Consider the following 18,811-nt stretch of genomic DNA (forward strand, 5'->3'; position numbering starts at 1 on the left):
AAACATAATTTAAATGTTACAGCAAAAGGGTTAATGTAATTATGTTTCTATTATGTAATTGCACTGCAATTGAATAATTAAATTAGTTCAATCATTTATAGTAAAAGACAATTCTTTGTTAATGCAATGAAACTCTCGAGAGTCATCAATGAATTAATTTAAAACTAGTTTATTAAATTAAATAAAGTGTAAGATTGTCATAAGAGCCTCTCGCATAATTATTGCGGAACAAATTTATTATAAAATAATTATATTTTTTTAAAACGTTGTTGTTACATGTGTCACCCTCGCAGAACAATAATGTGACATAAACGGAAAAATGATGACGAACCGCGAACGTTTCGACCCTCGGTTTGGGTCCTCCTCAGTGCGAAAATATTCTTATTCTCCAACCTCTCCATTAGCTATAGGACTTCGTGTTCTGCAGCTCGTTCATTCGCTCCACAATCGTAAGTCATTTGGTGTGAAAAATGTTTTTGAGTCATCGCGTCTTTACCGTTAATAATTAAAAAGTTTTTGGTGTGTAGAAAAACAGCTGTAAACCCGAATGAATACTTAAGACAAAATGATAATTGACTAAATAAGTAAATAAAAATTTTCCTCGGTAACTGAAAAATTTGCACTTACGCAAAGTGTAGTAGTGAAGTACGTAGCTTATTAGACTTATATTGATATAAGAAATATTTAAATAAGTAAATCGCATCAACGCATCAATTTAGAAATAGTTCACTCAAATTTGTAATTTGTATTCATATACAAATTAAATCCGTGTAATGATAAAAAAGACTTTCAGTGAAGAAAAAAAAAACTAATCACTACTATTGCTTAATCCATTGAAATATGATACAACAGAAAGACAATTGGTCACTTGTTAAAAAATATATTGTCTATTTATTTCTATGATAATACTAATAATTAGTAGTTGTTATTAATATTAATGCAATTAGTTCCATCCTTTTTTCGGCGATAATTTTGCTTTCCTAGAGAAGATCTTAAATTTCATCGAAGTTTTAAGTGCTGCTCTCATTTTTATGTCCCCTAAGAAAATGTCAGTTCACTCCACAGCTTCGTTCGTGCATCGCCGAGAATAGGGAAGCGCGGCCGAAAGGATTGAAGTCCTTTGACGCGTGGCACGCAATACCGAAACGCTGCACGCACGAAGCTCCGTTCTGGCGTGTAATAAGGAGTCGGTATTTTGTAGGGTTAAGTGCAATTTTCTTTGTCTTCTGCAGTTGAAAAGCGTCAACGTCAGCTTTCTGAAGCTCTGTCGCGCCGCCAGGCTGATTAAACTACTCAGACAGGGAGACAGCATACGAATTTTACTTTGGACCTTCGTACAGTCCTTCAAAGTAAGCATATTTCACTAATTTTGAATTTCAATTGGTTTTTTTTTATTATTGATTCGCTTCAATTCACACGTGCCAGCAACATTTATTATTTCTCATCTTCCAATATTCTTATTGTTGCAAAGCTTTATTCACCATCAATTTCTACAGGCATAAATTATCGAGATAACAATAATAAAAATCTGTTTTCTTCCAGGCCCTGCCTTACGTTTGTCTTCTCATAGCAATGCTGTTTTTCATCTACGCTATCATCGGTATGCAGGTATGAATCCTTTTCCATTTCTTTGATTTCTCGGAAAACTCATCCATTAAATGCGCTTTTGGGGGTGCAATGCGTAAAAGGGTGCAGAATTATAGTACCATCATTTAAGAATCTAGCTGATTTACAAAATCTCTTAAAAGTTTAATAAAGTTTAACATATTTTAGGAGATGAAAAATTTATTATATAAAAATAAATATAAACCGAGTAATCTTACATTATTTTAATCTACGTAAAGGAGACAGATACAGAATTGTTTGGTCTTACGTAGAAAAGACTTTTGAATCCTCGTAGATAATTGATTTTACACGGAAAAAATGGTAGGTTCTTTAATTGAATAAAAATAGAATTAGCCAATGATCTTTAAGATCGATGCCTATCTACAAAATCAAAGAATCACTATCACTCGCCTACAATGTCATTAGTAATTATCTCAGCTTCTCAAATTGGTTGAAAAATGGCGAGGTGATCTCGAGATAGTTTTTGGCACACGCAACCTTGCAGATTAGGAATTTTAAGTGACAGATCTCAGATCCCCCGGTGGCCATTAAGTGACCCTGAAATTATCCGTTGTCAGGTCTTTGGCAATATAAAGAACGATCCGGAAACATCGATCGATGAGCACAACAACTTTCAGACCTTCATCAACAGTCTTATGTTGCTTTTTCGGTAAGAAAAATTGGGCTAAACGATACGGCATATTTAGAGCAAACAGAATAATACGCAACAGTATCATGTATAGAATTGAGTTTGCCATATTAAGTTTGCAGTACCCAGATCGCCTTTGACGTAAAATCAAGCCTTATGCATGTTTAGCTTGCAAAGGTGCTGGGGTCAGTTATTTGTTCTCCTCACTCATCCCGAAGCAAAACATGTGAAAATACTGTCTGTCAAAAAAACTATTGAATCAATAAAATTAATAATTCTAATAATAGATTTTTTATTCCTACAAAATTTTTCTATGGAAGTATGTGCATTTAAGATTTTATTAAAAAGGACTGAGGAGATTATAGAAATTGAACTTGATATATACGCTGCAAAAGAGGCAGAATATCGCATGAATTTTTGCAATTTTTCAGTTCAAATTTTTTTGTGACTGCAAAAGGATACTGCTTAAAAATACTAACTTGAGAATTATGCTTGTAGTACAGAGAAGAATTATACCTGAGAATAAATAATCACGACATAAATCCACTCGCAATAAAATTGATTTATTTTCTGACTTTTTAACTAGACGAAACAAGATAAACGTTTCTCGGTAATAGTAAGTTTTATTTAAAATTAAAATCTCGAAATATTTTGCGTATATATAAGATGACTTGTTTTAATAAAACTGTAATCAAGTCCCTGACGTATTAAATTAATTAAAATAAAGAATTTCGATTTTTTCGACGTAATCATATACAAAAAATAAATTTGTATATTTTTGTATCAGATCTCCGTATCTATTCTCAGGTACAAGTCGCTAATTTTTTGCAGTAATCTCATGACAACTTCGTGGAACGTTTAACATCGGTTAAGTTAGAATTGAAAGGTCTGCATGTGATTGGGAATATTAGCATAATAGTCGCGGTTTTTTTGGCACACGATCGCTGCACTAGGTCGCTGAAGTTCTTGCAATTCTCGTTTCAACCGATGCAACATGAAAAACTCGAGAAACCCTCAGGATACTGATTTTCTCAGGTGTGCTACGGGTGAGAGCTGGCCGAGCATCATGCTGGCCTGCGTAAACCGTACCTGTGACCCGAGAGCCGAGAAAGAAGAGGAAAAATGCGGCTCTGAAATCGCCTACGCCTATTTCGTGTCGTTCATCTTCTTGTGCTCGTTCCTCATGCTAAATCTCTTCGTCGCCGTCATTATGGACAACTTCGATTACCTCACGCGGGACTCGTCGATCCTGGGCGCGCACCATCTCGACGAGTTCGTGCGGATCTGGGCCGAGTACGATCCGAGTGCCATCGGAAAGATCCATTACACGGAGATGTTCGACATGCTGAAGAATATAAACCCACCGTTGGGGTTTGGTAAACAGTGTCCGAATTGGCTCGCGTACAAGAAGCTCATTAGGATGAATATGCCGATGGACGATGACGGAAGAGTAAACTTCACTACGACGCTGTTCGCCCTCATTCGCGAGAATCTCAGCATAAAAATGCGACGCGGTGAGTACAGGGGGTCGATCATGAAACTTTTTCCCTAGGGCGGAAACGTGAAAAGTGAAAATCTTTACCGTTGAAGTTAATGGAGAAATTTTTCACTTTTCACGTTTCCGCCTTAGGGAAAAAGTTTCATGATCGACCCCCTGAAGATGAAAATGGCCATTACCGCAGATAACAGTTGTCAACAAAATGGAAAAATCGATTTTTTTTTTTTAGAATTATATCATCACATAAATATTACAAGATATTAATATATTTTCTTAAAAATGTTATTATACATTTATTTCTTTTTTTTATAGCAACTGATTATGCGATATGTAAATAATTCCAATTCTTCGTTTCCAGCCGATGAAATGAATCAAGCCAATAACGAACTGCGGGACACAATCAGAAATATCTGGCCTTTACAAGCAGGAAAAATGGTGGATCTTTTGGTACCTAGGAACGAAGGTAAAATTCACTTTTTTCTATCTAATGAGATGCATTTTGCAACATCTGGTTATTGCGCGATGGTTTTTCCCTTCCAGATTTGGGCAAAGGCAAGCTCACCGTAGGTAAGTTATACGTCTGCCTTCTGCTACTTGAAAGTTGGAGGGCGACAAAGTTTGCTCAGCTAAAGTTACTCAATAAACAGGTGAGCCTATCTCTTTAATACTTCTAGTAAACTAAAGCTATATATTTTTCGCAAGATTGTTCTAAAGATACATTCCTAGTACCAAGTTTCATTTATGACCCTAAAATTACGATTTTTTTGTTTGACTTTTGGTAAAAAAAAGTTCTTTAAATAGTGCGATATTGCTAAAGACAAAAAACCGGCAACACTCCAACTTTGATTCCCGATCCGATTTTGAATTACGCAAGCAAGACCATTAAAGTCGCAAATTTGTTCTCGTTTAGGAGCTACAAGATGCCATACTGTCCGACTCACGTGCCGGTAGTCTTGAGAGTCTCGCACATCCTGCTGACGAAAGACTTCGTCCACATCATCTCTCGGTGCCTTCTAGACGTTCACGATCGCCAAGTATAAGGTATATAAAGTATTGGGCATATTATCTAAGCAAGAGAGAATCATCAGTGGTGACGTTGAAAGACATTAACATCTCCGACCTTTCAGTACTTGGTTGTTACAGACATGGCTAACGTATTAGCAGGATTATATAATTTTACACGACGCGTTGTGACTTTTTTCATTTCACATAATTTGCAGAAGACAGTCGCCAATAATGCCTAGATCTCCATCGCCAAGGCGGCACAGTCGATACGACCATTACCATCATGATCATTACCACGAAGGACCAGGGTTTAGCGACACCGTTATCAACGTCGTCGAGATGCAGAAGCACACTCATCCTCCCCACGCGTCACAATATCATCGACATAGGATACAAGGTACGACCGATAATTCAGCGAAAACGACGACGATGTAACGATGTGTTTATCATTTTCACGAAACCACGACAGCAAACTCTGTTTCGTATTAATCTTCCCTAACTGGTTTTTCTATTTCGTTGTCTTTTATCAGCTTGGATTAAATTACGAACACAGCATCCTTATTTACTTTATCACCGTATCACTTCATTCGCTTAATGTTATTTCTATCATATAATAATTACTAATTATCATTTTTGATTAAATATTATTGATCATTATCGATTGTGACTGTGATTATCTCCAACCGACTTGGTGATATATTTTACTCATCATTTCAAAAGTCACTAAGAAAATAGCGCCATTGTATATAACATTCTATTGCACTCTCTAAAAATTGTCAATCGTAAACAATTTTATAGATTTCAATCTGTTTAGCGATCAATAGAAGCAACGAAAGAGAGTTTGTGGTCACACAATTTTTATAAAAAAAAAAAAAAACATGAATGTTGCTATAATGTTGATTTTACTCGAGACAGAAAAGCTCTGTGTGATACTCGATGTAATACGTTTCTTCATTCTGTTATGCGCCTGCACAGACTATTACGACTACTACGATCATTACAACGATGGTAATTTCTTGTACAACTCTCCAATCAGATTTTTAGATCTAGAAGAATACACCAATAACAGCGAGCGTTTATTCAATTGTTGAGTTCGCCGAATGTAGCGAATGTTTGATACATTTACTTGACTTCTTTACATTTACTTCACTTCTTGTTGCTACTTTTTTTACATTAGAGATGTCGAGATTGTCGAGTACCTTTATCTATCAAGGATTCATTAATCGATCATTACAAATTATATTAGATATATAGATTATATAATCCATTGATGTTTTCATAGTTTTCATTTCACATGTTTCATTAATATTCATTAATATGGCATTAATATGTTTAGTCCATATGAGTTTTATTTTATAAATAATTGATGCAATATGTCATTTAAAAGATGTAACGTGCACGTTTCAATTGTATTTTTACACTAGCGTGTTTAATTAATGTGACATCCTAGTTTTAAAATAGTTATATTGTTACGTTTACGTCTCTTACAATTTACGTATATCAGGTAATTGACACAAAGCAAAAAAAATCGTCTCTAGAATTGATAAGTAAATGATAGACAAGAGAACGGAGAGTGGGTTTCATGCTCGTTGCAAACGTTTGCTCTCACAATTTAATGATTAATCTTTGCATTTAAATTATGTTTTGTTATATTAGATAAAATTCCACATGAAATTTTCTAAATTCCAAGTTTCCCTTATTCTTGCCAGTGTTTCGCGAGTGAATTGGTAAACAGCGTTCGGGCGTAATGATATAAATTACAGAATGCAATATTGAGCATAATTTAGTTTGTCTGCAAGAGAGAATTAGAGAGTATGAGGATTTGACAATGAACGTTGATATTATCACGATTATTGATGCACTCATAATTTAATAATTTAGTATCGTAGAACGTACACGCATGTTATAATACATTAGATGCTTCATAGAATTTCCACACAATTCAGGGCATCGGCACCGACACATATGTTTGCATTACTGATTCGAATGATCTCACAGCATTATGAATACAAAACCCTGCACGCATGTTACATTCCACCTTCGGACTTGACAATTTCAAGATAATTAGCCCATATTTGGTATCTTTTTCCATTAGTTCCCAAAAATCATATTACGAAACATAATAATTCATTTCATAAAACATAGAAATCAGGAAAATTGCATAAATAAATTCCATTATTAAGTTAAGTTTTTATTTTTACACATTTAATAAATATAGCCGGCATTCTTAAGAGAGAAAGAATAATTGGCACTAAATCACAATTAATAGAGCTACATATTGTACGTTATAATGGTAATTCAATCTTGAGCCCTTTCTAACAAATCGAGCTCTTCGACTTTCGCACAGAAACCGAGTGATTGAATCTAGATTAACTTTGTTCCATTGTAAGCCTTTTAATCAGATAATCGAGCGACTAGTAATATTAAAAAAATTGCTATTCAAAAATTGTCCAGTCCCCAACATTCATATCAAATTTCCTAACTACTTCTCAACATGCATATGATTTACTTGTCAAACAACTCTTACACCGTATGCCGAAACACTGCCACAACGATTGAGCCACATACGTATATACGTACAATGACGGAAGATTTTAACAAGCGTGTTCGTTAGGAGGTCCATGGAGCGCCTTAACAAGTCCGGTCAGATCACCGAGCTCGGTTCACGGGATCGAGCGCAGCGGTAGTTACGGCACGACAAATCTGGAGGAGCGTTCGAGGAGCCCGAGCCCAATAGGCGACGGTCGTTCACATCGTCACCATCGTCATCGTCCGCCTCAACACATTGAACGCAGTAGCCGTTACGGCACGACGAATTTAGAGCAGCGTTCAAAGAGCCCGAGCCCGATAGACGGTGATCATCTGCATCAATACCCTCGCTATCATCCGCCTCTACACATCGAGCGCAGTGGCCGTTACAGCACAACGAATTTGGAGCAGCGTTCGAGGAGTCCGAGCCCAACTGGCAGCGGTCGTCCGTATCATCACCGTCGCCGTCATCTGCATCAACACAGCTACCCGGTGCTGGTCACGAGGAGAGGCCAGGGTCGCCGGTTGCCGCCGACGCCGGACAAACCGTCGACCCTGCAACTGAAACTGGCCAATATCAATTTCCCCAAGCTGAACGCCTCGCCTACCCATGGATCGCACGGCATGACGCCGAGTGAACCAGCTTACATGGGATCTGGGCGTGTGCTGCAGCATCCGCATCTGCCGTTGCACATGCCTTTATCTAGCATGCAGCCGAATCATCCATTGAGTTTCGAGCAGGCTCTCGCGATAGGCCGCAGCGGTCGTATGATGTCCAACCCGGTGCTCAATGGTTACAAGCCACAACCGCAGTCCAAACAGAGAGCGCCCAGGTAAGAGGTGCTTGTCGCCACTATTTCATTTCCATTATATATTATATAATTTCATTTTCCATTATTAAAACTAGTTACCTTACAATTAGTCTTCCTTTGCTTTTTCCAACAATAATCCAAATAACAAATCGTGTCTCAGCAAAGTCGCTCAAATCTGTGATTGCTTATGATGTTGTCAACTTGCTAGATATTTTCTTAAACAAATTAAAATTCAATCAACAATGTACATTGCCAGCAGTTAATTGGCAAGATAGCAGCATCATAATTACCTCATGCTGTTGGCAATAGTACGAATTTTGATGATGACAATTTTAAATAAGTATGTTTTTGAGCAGTTCGTGGCACTCGGACAGTGACGAGGACGATTGGTGCTAGCCAAAGTGGGATCCTGGACGGTGGCGTGAACGCTCCCAGGCGTCTCAGGATTTACGCGTGATAATCATTCACGTGGGACGCGCGTTGATTTCAATGTGAAGATAACGGAAGTGCCCCGGTTGGCGAGCCTAATATTCTTGAAGGTTTCCTCCAACGCGAAGAACGATTTTATGAAGGAGTCGTTTCAATCACGACATTGCGATGACCGAAGAAGGTCTAAGAAAATCGAACCGGAAAAACGATTCCAGGTGGATAATATTTGGAGCGATCTCCGATGGCTGAACACGGCGACCGGAATAAGATCAGCGAATACACCAGAGAAGTCGATTTCTCGCAAACGCAAAAGAGAAATCGGCTGAGCTATCATTCGTATGTCGATGTCGCACGAATCCGCGAACGAGGAGGAACGCGACTCACGCGGTTCTACGAATCGATCCAAGTGCAATCAAACGAACGAGCTTGGCGAATCTCGGAGATTCAATCTTGAGACCTGAGTCAGATGAATGGAGAACGATCGCTCTCAGAGCGAGATTAAATAATTGTACGGACGTTCCGGGAAAGAGCTCGAGAACCCTCCGATTAATATCGGGAGTATAATTACGCGAGTTAATATTTCAATCTTACCTCGGTCCGATCGAGCGAAGATCGTCTCGAGGAAAAACTTACTTTTTATACGATTTTCCGGAGGAAAAACTCATCGAACAATCGAATTGCGCTGTGATCACCACGAAACGTCCTCTTATATGCGTGTATGCTTATGTATGTATGCATGATCGTATGACTTTGTGCGTGCGTGCGCTAGAAAATCCCCTTTCCCCACGATTCGTCGGAAATCGCGACTGATGTATCGAATCGTTCCACTGCCACTCGTGAAAGCATCGATTAGGTGATGTTAATTGTTCAACGATAATACGAGTATTATATTGAAGGATGATCGAGGAAGACTGAAGCTAGGAAGTAGAAAAATGAGGTAGCAGTTGGTTTCAGAGTTTAATAGGGCTTAGATATAGTTATTTTTAGTTTTGGAAGCTAAAGATTTCGAAATAAACAAAATTAACCCGAAACGACGATGCTTTATTTCGAAATCTAACAACGTTTCGTGTTCTTTCGCTGTTAGTATAGTCGGACAATTTGTCGGGAAATTAAGCTTCGCGAACAGAACAAACTGGCATGCGAATTTCCCGATGAATCAAATACGAAACCAATGAAGAAAGAATTAATAGAATTAGAAATTAGATTAAAGATCGAAATAGAGTTCTAGTAATTTTGCCGAAATTCAGATCAGCTCCATTTTGCTATTAGTAAAGTCGCGCGAAAGCGATGCCTTAATCAAATAACGAATAATCAGAAGTCGCTTCGCTGAAAGAGAGAGAGAGAGAGAGAGAGAGAGACACGCAAGAACCGTCGAGCAGAGAGGAGAAGCGAACGCGAACGTCGTCGTTAATTCGCGCGAATTTTGCCTCGCGATTCATGCCAACCAAGAGTGATTAAAAGAAAGTTCAGAAAATAAAAGAACCACAATCGAGGAATAAAGCATTCGAAAATACGAAGTAAGAAGATCGAACACTTTTCACGAGATATCCCGAGGGAGAAGGCGCGCAAAGAAAAAAGAAAGAAAGGGAATGGACGACATAACCAGTTCTTACTATACAATTTCCAAAAGTAAATTACTGCGTATAATTGAATTACAATACTTATCACTGCCAATACTATTAGTAAATTAACACCCGCAGAAAGAAATGAAAAACAGCTACTTCACTCAACTAATTACATTATTAACTATTAACTACTGCTATTACCATTACTACTATATTACATTTTACTACCGCTACTACCACTACTATTGTTACAATTACTATTGCTGCTACTACTATCACTACTACTATTACTCTATTATTACTATTACTGAATTATTCTACCGTCGTCGCTACTAACGCTATTTACAATCATTACTGTAATACTAACAATAAGCGTGCTAATTACCAAAGCACGCGCGATCCGTGAGAAATAAACGAGAAACATAACTTTACGTAATAAATTTGTTTTCAAACTGAATTTTGCTGTCTATCGTGCGTTTATACGACGGACGATAAAACAAAGAAGAGGAAAAATAATAGAGGGAGATCGAGAGAATTTTTCGTAAAATAATAGCATGCTAAATAAACGCAAGTATCCGAAACAAGATTATTGATAAAACAAAAAGAACAAGAATCATTATATTATACAAAAAAAACTTTTAACATACTGCCAATCGAACGGAGTGTTTTAAGTAAAAACGCGAGAATACGTAGGTGTACATAAACGTACGTTTCTTTTTTTCCTGCGATACGTATAAATATTATGATAAATCTATACGTAAGTGTACATAGCCAATGAGCGAAAAAAATAAAGAGAGAGAGAAAAAGCGAGAAAATGAAGAAACGAGTGAATGAAATAATTGAATCGATAAATTTGAGAAGCGAGGTAATTCGGTCAATACGATAAGTCGCTAGACAATCCTTCTTCGTGAAGTATTTCATTCACGTTTCGCTACTTTTATATTTATTTGTGTTTAACTGTCAAAAATGGCTATGTGGCGTTTTAAAAGAAAATTGGAAAAAAAAACAGGACTGACTTACTTCATTTCTTAAATGATTCGATCGATTTCCGTCGCGTACTACTTCGTGCTTGTTTGCGTAAATTTTCGTATCGGCTAAGTCTAAATGAACAAGAATACTGCCATTATGTAATGACATTAATTAACGTAAGTAGCTAATTCGAAAAAAAATGTGTGTACGTAAATGAGAAATTTACGTGGGAGAAAGAATGAGGAGAAGTGAAAAGAGAAGAAGAACATGACTGATTTTCCAGCGTGATCGGCATATAAAGATCCTTGGCGAATGGACGGGCGTTAATCATCGAACTTGTTTGTATTATTCAGCGATTAAAAATTCAACAATATATAATAATAAGATCAACTTTTCCGAAGAGAAGACTACAGACTTATCCAATCGCTTCATTATATTGTCTAATATACGTATACAGAGTGTCCCACAACCACCAAACAATAATAACGTATTCTGGAGGTAAAGTAGAGTAAAAAAATTCTGATACAAAAATGTCGAGACTAGAATAGTTTTTAAATTATAACAAATCAGAGATAACCAGTAATATCGCAAAGAACTCAGTAGCTCAGACCCGTAGCTGTACAGCACGCTGATCGATTTATCATTTGTTGATTTTACTACACTGCTGATTCCTAAGAACATAATAAATTTCTCTTCAGAGATCGCAGATTCTTTGATAAATTTAAAATTCACCTTTAAAAAATTTTATGATGTATCTAGTCGCAAAATAATTTAATGTGAAAAATTCATTTAATAATTAAAATGCGAGAGGATAAGTATACAACATTAAGTTACTTATACATTTTAAAGATCCTGAATTTGAACTCAACAAAATTTGTGTTCCGCACTGAATTAACTGAGCTGCTGAAAATTTTTATATCCAAAAATCGAAACGCACGCGTGCCACGATTGTATGTTTCATTTTTCTTCTTCAAAAAGTTAAATACACGTTGTACACGTGGGAACGTACATCTGCCAACGATAAATTATATGATGTGCTGAGAAAATAAGAGAAAAGGAGAAAACGAGAAGAGAGAGAGAGAGAGAGAGAGAGAGAGAGAGAAATATGTGTGTTAATGTATTATAGAAAGAAAAAAATATTTATCATAATTCTTTAAAGCTCTTGAAAATATCGTTATTTGGAAAAATGTGTGTAAATGAGAGAGAAAGAGAAAGAATAAGTGTACATGCAAAAATATGAAAACAAGAAAGAAAGAAAAGGAAAAATAGATAGCAACAGGGAGAATGTAAAAAACATAAATACGCATCATTATTGATGTACTATGCGCGAGAAGCGGAAAGCCTATCTTATATATAAATATTATACATATATACACACATATAGCCAGTTCGATTTGCAAACTTAATATATATCGGTGCTTCGAAAATGCTCATTACTCGCCAGAATCCAAGTGAAGAAACCTAACAACCGATATTTCAAGTTGTCTTTTTTTAAGGAAAAAACTAAATAAAATAATAAAATAATGTGTTAAAATATTTCGCACGAACGACTTTTCACTTATTGTTAATTGCAATCCCAATTTTCTACCAAAAATAATAACAATTAAAAAATCATTATAAAGAAAATGGTGAAAATAATAAGAGTAATCGCTATACATTACACAAACCTATAAATATATAAACTTTTTATAAGATAATCCTGTAAGACTCTAATAATCCTACAAAGATTAATAATTCTATGTATAATTAGTGGATTAAATCTAATTATAAATCAAATATAAATCGTGAATATTTTCAACGTAATAATATTGTTTTTGAAATTAGCGATGGAAAAATTTTTAATAGAATTGAGTAATATACTTTTTTAACTAAATTAAGTTAAAGTTAATATTTATAAAATTAATTACATTAAAAATTACAAAGAACAAAACACTAACTTAATTAAAAATCAGATTAAGATTAAATATGTTAAGATTAATTTAAAATATTAAAAGTTATTAAATGTAAAATTTTTTAAAGTTAAATTATTCAAAACAATTATAAGATAAATCATCGAACAAATTTTTAATATTTTATTTATGAATTAAGTTTATATAAAATAACAAAGAAATATTTTAATTGTATTATACGTATACAAAACAATTTTTTATGTAGCAATGTACTTTTTTTTATCATTCTTTCTTTTGTATAGATGCATTTTTAAGTTAAGAAAAGGGTTAATAAATTAAAGTTTATGTTTCAAGAATAACTAGTTAAAGTTAAAAATTAAATCATTTAAAATTGACTAAATTAAAGTTAAAAATTATTAGCTTTTTAACTAATTACTACTCTGATTTTTAGCTACATTAAAAAATAGAATTTTAGCTAATCACAAGAATAAGCTTTGCTATTTCTTCTCACATAGCAAGTTACATCTTCCACATGATTTCTTGAACTTTTGTGGGCCAATGAACTCTAGGATGTAAAGTAGTTATCATTCGACAAAAATTTTCGTTCTCGGCCGCTAGATGGACGTAGCGTGCAGTTATCCGAATCACTGAGGAAGACTCATTCAAAGTGGGGACGATCATTCTGTATTCTTTATAGCGTCATCCGTCAGCTCAGCTGACGCCATCCAATCCTACTATTGCCTACTGTTGCCTACTACGCAGTACTACGTTCGTAGTGTGATATTCGAACATGCTTAAACGTGGCGCGTTTATAGTTTTGGAGGGTTGCGATCGAGCCGGCAAGTCGACCCAAGTGAAGATGCTGATAAACGCATTAAACGACCTACAGATCCCAGCGAAGGCCCGAGGATTTCCAAGTAAGTCACGGTAAACCGAAGGCGTGTTGCGAAATGAGGTTATTTTGCGCGGGAAAAGATCTGTCTATCGTGAATTCGAGCATATTCACTGAAACGTGTCGAAAAATCATGATTGATGAAGTTTTAGTATGTATTCCGGAATGTTACTGTTTGTCATGTCACATTTATTACATTGTCGTTTTGTTGTTACATTTTCTGCGTATCTGAAGTGACGACTGGCGCATGCGTAAACTTGACGGATTGTATAGTGTCATTTGAAAAGATAATTGACAACAAAAGAACTAATTTTGAATAGAATTAACAACTAGTCAAAGAATAAATGATTTGTTTATAATTAAAAAGAAAAAATTGTTATCTGGCAAAAATTATATTAAGCTTGAATATTGTGTAATTACAATATTTTGTATAATTAGAAACATTTCTTTTGCAGACAGGAAGACTCCTGTTGGAACTATTCTAAATAGCTTCTTATCGAAAGAGATAAATGTGCCACCGGAAACAGCTCATTTGTTGTTCTCTGCCAATCGATGGGAGTGCAAGGAGGACATGGAAAAAACACTTCTGTCCGGTGTTTCGCTGGTGATGGACAGATACGCGGCTTCTGGTGCAGTGTACACAGCAGCTAACACCGGCAGAAGTCTAAACTGGTGTCAGCAGCCCGATCTTGGTCTTCTAAAGCCAGACTGCGTGATGTTTCTCAAAGTATCCAAGCGGCAGCAGGAGCTGCGCAGCGATTGGGGAAAGGAGAGGTTCGAGCATGACGAATTTCAGCAACGCGTTGACGCCAATTATGAGGAGTTAAAGGACGACTCTTGGTTCGTTATAAATGCCGATCAAGACGAATCGACAGTGCATGCCGAAATATTGCAGAAAACACTGTCTGTTATTCAGGAAGTTCAGTATCGTGATATAGAATTTCTTGGTGAATGATAATTTGTTGGCAATTCTTTTTCTACGTACCTCTACCTCGGCAAAGAATTACTACACTAATTCTACACTAGTAATTCTATGTGGTATTTGCTATTATCTTTGATAAAAAAAAAAGTGATGAAATATCAATCTTTCAAATAAGTATTTCTCTATTTTCATACCTTTTTATGTAAACTTTGCACTTATAAGATCAATGAAATTGTAAATCATTGTTAATTGTTATTTGATAGACATAATATTGATTAATACAAATAAATTATATTGTTGAAATTTAAAAAAAGTTGGATATAAATTGAATAAATTATTATTCTTTTTTTTTTTAATTGCTAAATGAGTTCATTTATGTTTGCTTGAAAGCTACTTTATAGACATGCACATATCAAATTTTTTAATAGTGAAAATCTCGCGTAATGTTATCTATAATTTATGCGAGCTTATATAAATTCTTATATAAAACATTTGACATAATAGTAGTTATTATTATTTACTTAAGTAAACGGAACTTCCTCTTTTTCCGTTTTACTTTGAATAATATAATCTGACTTTTATCGAGAAAACTGAGGGTTGCAGGTGTCTCTCAGATAAAGTCAAATGTTAGAGTAGGAAGACGTAGTTCTATCGTATGTTTCGACTCGATCTTGGCGAAATGCTCGCCGGATATTTCCGCCGGAATACGCGTGTGTGTATACACACGAATGTATTCGAGATACATGTGCGAGATATGTTACGTCCTCGAGGCATGATTGATGTTCCCGCACGTTAGTATTGTATCATAAATAAAACTATAGGAAATACAAAAGTACTTAGAATGTAAAAATATGAATATATACATGCGTACTATTTGTAACAATACCAATAGTAAAAATATTTGTACAATATGTAAACAAGTTTTGTAATTTCGAAATCTTTTTATATTACATATTATATCTTTGATATGATATAAGTTATGTTTATATGTCGTATTCTAAGAAAAAGAAAAATATATCGAGAGATAAAAAAGGGCTACAGCCCGTATCGCATTAGAAATTGAAGAGTAGCGCATTGGAGATTAGAATTCAATCACTCAAAACGAAACGGATTAATTAAAATTGAAATTATCTGACTGGTTGAATTCCAATCTTCAATTCGCAATCCTCAATCTCCAATGCGTAGTCGATATCTCAATGGACTTAATTTCTCTCAAGAGCGAAACCAATTATTGATTCCTGAAAATCAATAATTGATTTCTTTTTTCTTTAAGAACATAATGCACCTGCATCGTTACGCTTGTAACTATAACGATCATTTATAAAGATCTGAACTTAATTATAGCAATAATCAACTAATCCTACTTCTTTGTGCATCATAATTATAATAATAACGAAAAAAAAAGAAAATAAAATTGACGTTTTTAAAATCTCAATGTTTTTATGTTCTTTTCTGATTACATTTATCTGTTTTATTGATTTTTTGAAAAAATTAGATTGCGTATTTGTGAATCGTTAAATTAAAAATTTTGAAATTACTTGAAACCATAATTTTAAGTGTATGCGTGTATATGCATAGTCTAATTTTAAAATTGTTTATCGCGTTTTGTTATATCACACAAAATCATAAAAATTATATTTTGTTATAAATTATATAAATCGTCTAAAGTGCATCTTATTCTGAGACTACTCGAGATCTACGGTGCCCACATTTCCGAATGAGTACGGCAACGGAAATCGATTATGTTGAGTACAACGACGACGGTTGCTAAGTTGCACGATGATAAATTGCATCTCGCCCATGCACTGTGTGTAATGATGTCTTTCGTGTAGCTAAAAGCAAGCGCATTAAATGTCTTCATGCAGGCGTACTCTTGAAGAGGATATATACGCGTGGCGTACAAAGCACTGAAGTGTGTATATATACACACACACACACATACATACACAATCTGATAACAATGTTACAAAAAATCCGAGTAGCCAATGATGGATTTACATCGTTTTTTATGTCGGCTCAAAAGGTCAGTTTTAATTAACGCATTTTAGAGCGTCCTTTTCTGTAGAATCTTTTATCCTTTTAAATAAAAGTTGGGGAAACCTCGCTGTTTAAAAATTGTACAAAATATTTTATAAATTTAATAGATAATGGTTCTATTAATTTTGTGTTAATTTTTTATATTATTATTAAGTACAGGTAATCATTTAATAATAAATAATAACTACTTAATAATATTGCATCTATTAATAATTTAACTCGTCTAATAATTTGCATAATCTAGAGGGTAATAGTTTAATTATTTGGCAACTAATGTAATTAATAATTGAAATTAAATATCGATATGTTAAAAACAAGAGAATGAAAAATTTGTTGTTGCTGTACGCATGTGTTTTTCTTTTTAATTAAGTCAATTTTTTGTATCTAATAATATGAAAATGTTTTTTTTGCAGGATCAACTAATTGCTTTTTTAACTGCAAAATCGAAGAATTTTAAATTTAAAATCATCTTTTTCTCTCATCCGAAGTAATCCATCTATCAGTTTTATCATAATATCCCTCTGCCTCATTTCTGACTGTGAATTATTGCGGCGCTCCGTGACGACACACCATTAATCCTTCAGCATCGCTCACGTGCAGCGATGTACGCCGGATGTACAAGTCCGTATTATTCAAGGGTTGGGGGAAGGGGGTTGTCCCTGAGAATCGCTCGTCTTTCCCAAGCTTGTTACGAATCCTTGGACAGCAGCGCAACTTTGTTTCGCACGGAAACGCGACCGAGGGGGAAAATTGTACCCGGCGAAGAAATCCGGCGGAAGTGCACAATGGAGTCTCGAGTATGAATTGATGTTTCCGAGGCGATGTAATTTTCCACGTGGGCGGGAGACGCGATTTCGCGAATTACCGGGAAAACTATTAACTTTCGCTCGAACTGTAAGTTCTATATTGCTCGCTCGATTGCGTATCGCAAGAAAATGCGACTTTGTACTAAGAGAATTCTCTCTTCATCTATATAGCGCACTGTACTATGTTCTGCAATAATACTTTGTAAAACGTTTCTTTTGTTCAAGCATTTATTTTGTGATAATTGTGATTAACTGGTGTGTTATCGATCGTAATAAATTGTCTACGTGAGTGCGTTTATCGATGAAAATCATGTGGAAGATTTATATAGCGTTATTAACTTTTGCCATTTTCGAAACTTGTTTACTGTGTGTGTATATATATATATATTGAATATTTGATGGCACGCAATCCTACGTCGATCTTTAGATTTCCCCAAGATCCGCCATCTCTCTAAATTGAAGGAAATTAAATTACTTTTTGTATTTATTTCTTTTAAAACAGGAAAGATGAAAATATTGATCAATAAGCTATTATCTATCGTCTTTTCATTATATTTTTATCATATAAAACTTGAAAACACGTACGTAAGAAAGTTATAAGGTTCACGATTATTAAGGGAAAGTTGCTAAATGCGTATTAGTCTCTCAAAGCATATCTATTCAATATTGTACATTTTTACTTTATTTAATGGCAAAATTAAACAGTAAATAAATAATAAGTAATATATAGACAAAAATTTGACAAATTTTATTTTGTTTTATGCATGCTATCAATATTTTAGAAAATCAGACACATCTGATGTAAATTTTTTATCAACTTATACAACTGGTAATAATGTAATTATGCAATTTTATTTTGAATTGTTATATTTTCATAACAGAAGGCTTGTTGTAGAATATTTTATATTCATTGTATATACGTATTTAAATTTATTATATAAATTTATATATGTGTATACGATGAATATAAAAATTAAATCGATATTCTTATAAAATCTATCAAGTTTCCTAATTCATACCACCACACATTTAACTACAACGAAATGATACTTATGTAAAATTGATAAGTGATAATAGTAATTGTTATCAATAAAAATATATCAATACAAAAATAAATTTAAGCCAGTTTTATTTTGGAGTCCTCACCTTTTCATTATTTATTAAAATTATTAATTATTGAATATTTGATCGCTTTTTCGTTGAA

The 18,811-nt window shown here is 34.6% G+C and overlaps 2 protein-coding genes across 10 annotated transcripts in view; both read left to right on the forward strand.

Annotated features, from left to right (window-relative positions):
* Positions 1-12,597, forward strand: part of LOC105196036 (voltage-dependent calcium channel type A subunit alpha-1) — a 37,483-nt gene extending 24,886 nt beyond the window's left edge. For 8 of the 9 annotated variants that reach the window (XM_039455482.1, XM_039455485.1, XM_039455480.1 and 5 more), the window contains 11 exons: positions 1,233-1,349; positions 1,543-1,608; positions 2,184-2,275; positions 3,290-3,768; positions 4,111-4,215; positions 4,293-4,399; positions 4,663-4,793; positions 4,973-5,154; positions 5,733-5,765; positions 7,372-8,119; positions 8,455-12,597. In XM_039455482.1, coding sequence (XP_039311416.1) covers positions 1,233-1,349; positions 1,543-1,608; positions 2,184-2,275; positions 3,290-3,768; positions 4,111-4,215; positions 4,293-4,399; positions 4,663-4,793; positions 4,973-5,154; positions 5,733-5,765; positions 7,372-8,119; positions 8,455-8,494 — 2,100 coding nt within the window. In that variant the 3' untranslated portion in view covers positions 8,495-12,597. The remainder of the gene's footprint in view (positions 1-1,232; positions 1,350-1,542; positions 1,609-2,183; positions 2,276-3,289; positions 3,769-4,110; positions 4,216-4,292; positions 4,400-4,662; positions 4,794-4,972; positions 5,155-5,732; positions 5,766-7,371; positions 8,120-8,454) is intronic. The other variant, XM_026133432.2, reaches the window with a different exon arrangement.
* A 1,023-nt stretch (positions 12,598-13,620) lies between these two features.
* LOC105195980 (thymidylate kinase) lies at positions 13,621-16,199 on the forward strand. Its single transcript, XM_011161669.3, has 2 exons — positions 13,621-13,867; positions 14,298-16,199. The coding sequence occupies exons 1-2, from the start codon at positions 13,741-13,743 to the stop codon at positions 14,795-14,797; spliced, it is 627 nt and encodes a 208-aa protein (XP_011159971.1). The 5' UTR covers positions 13,621-13,740; the 3' UTR covers positions 14,798-16,199.
* The last annotated feature ends 2,612 nt before the right edge of the window (positions 16,200-18,811 follow it).

Source organism: Solenopsis invicta, chromosome 12 (genome assembly GCF_016802725.1).
Source record: "Solenopsis invicta isolate M01_SB chromosome 12, UNIL_Sinv_3.0, whole genome shotgun sequence".
Classification (NCBI taxonomy): domain Eukaryota; kingdom Metazoa; phylum Arthropoda; class Insecta; order Hymenoptera; family Formicidae; genus Solenopsis; species Solenopsis invicta.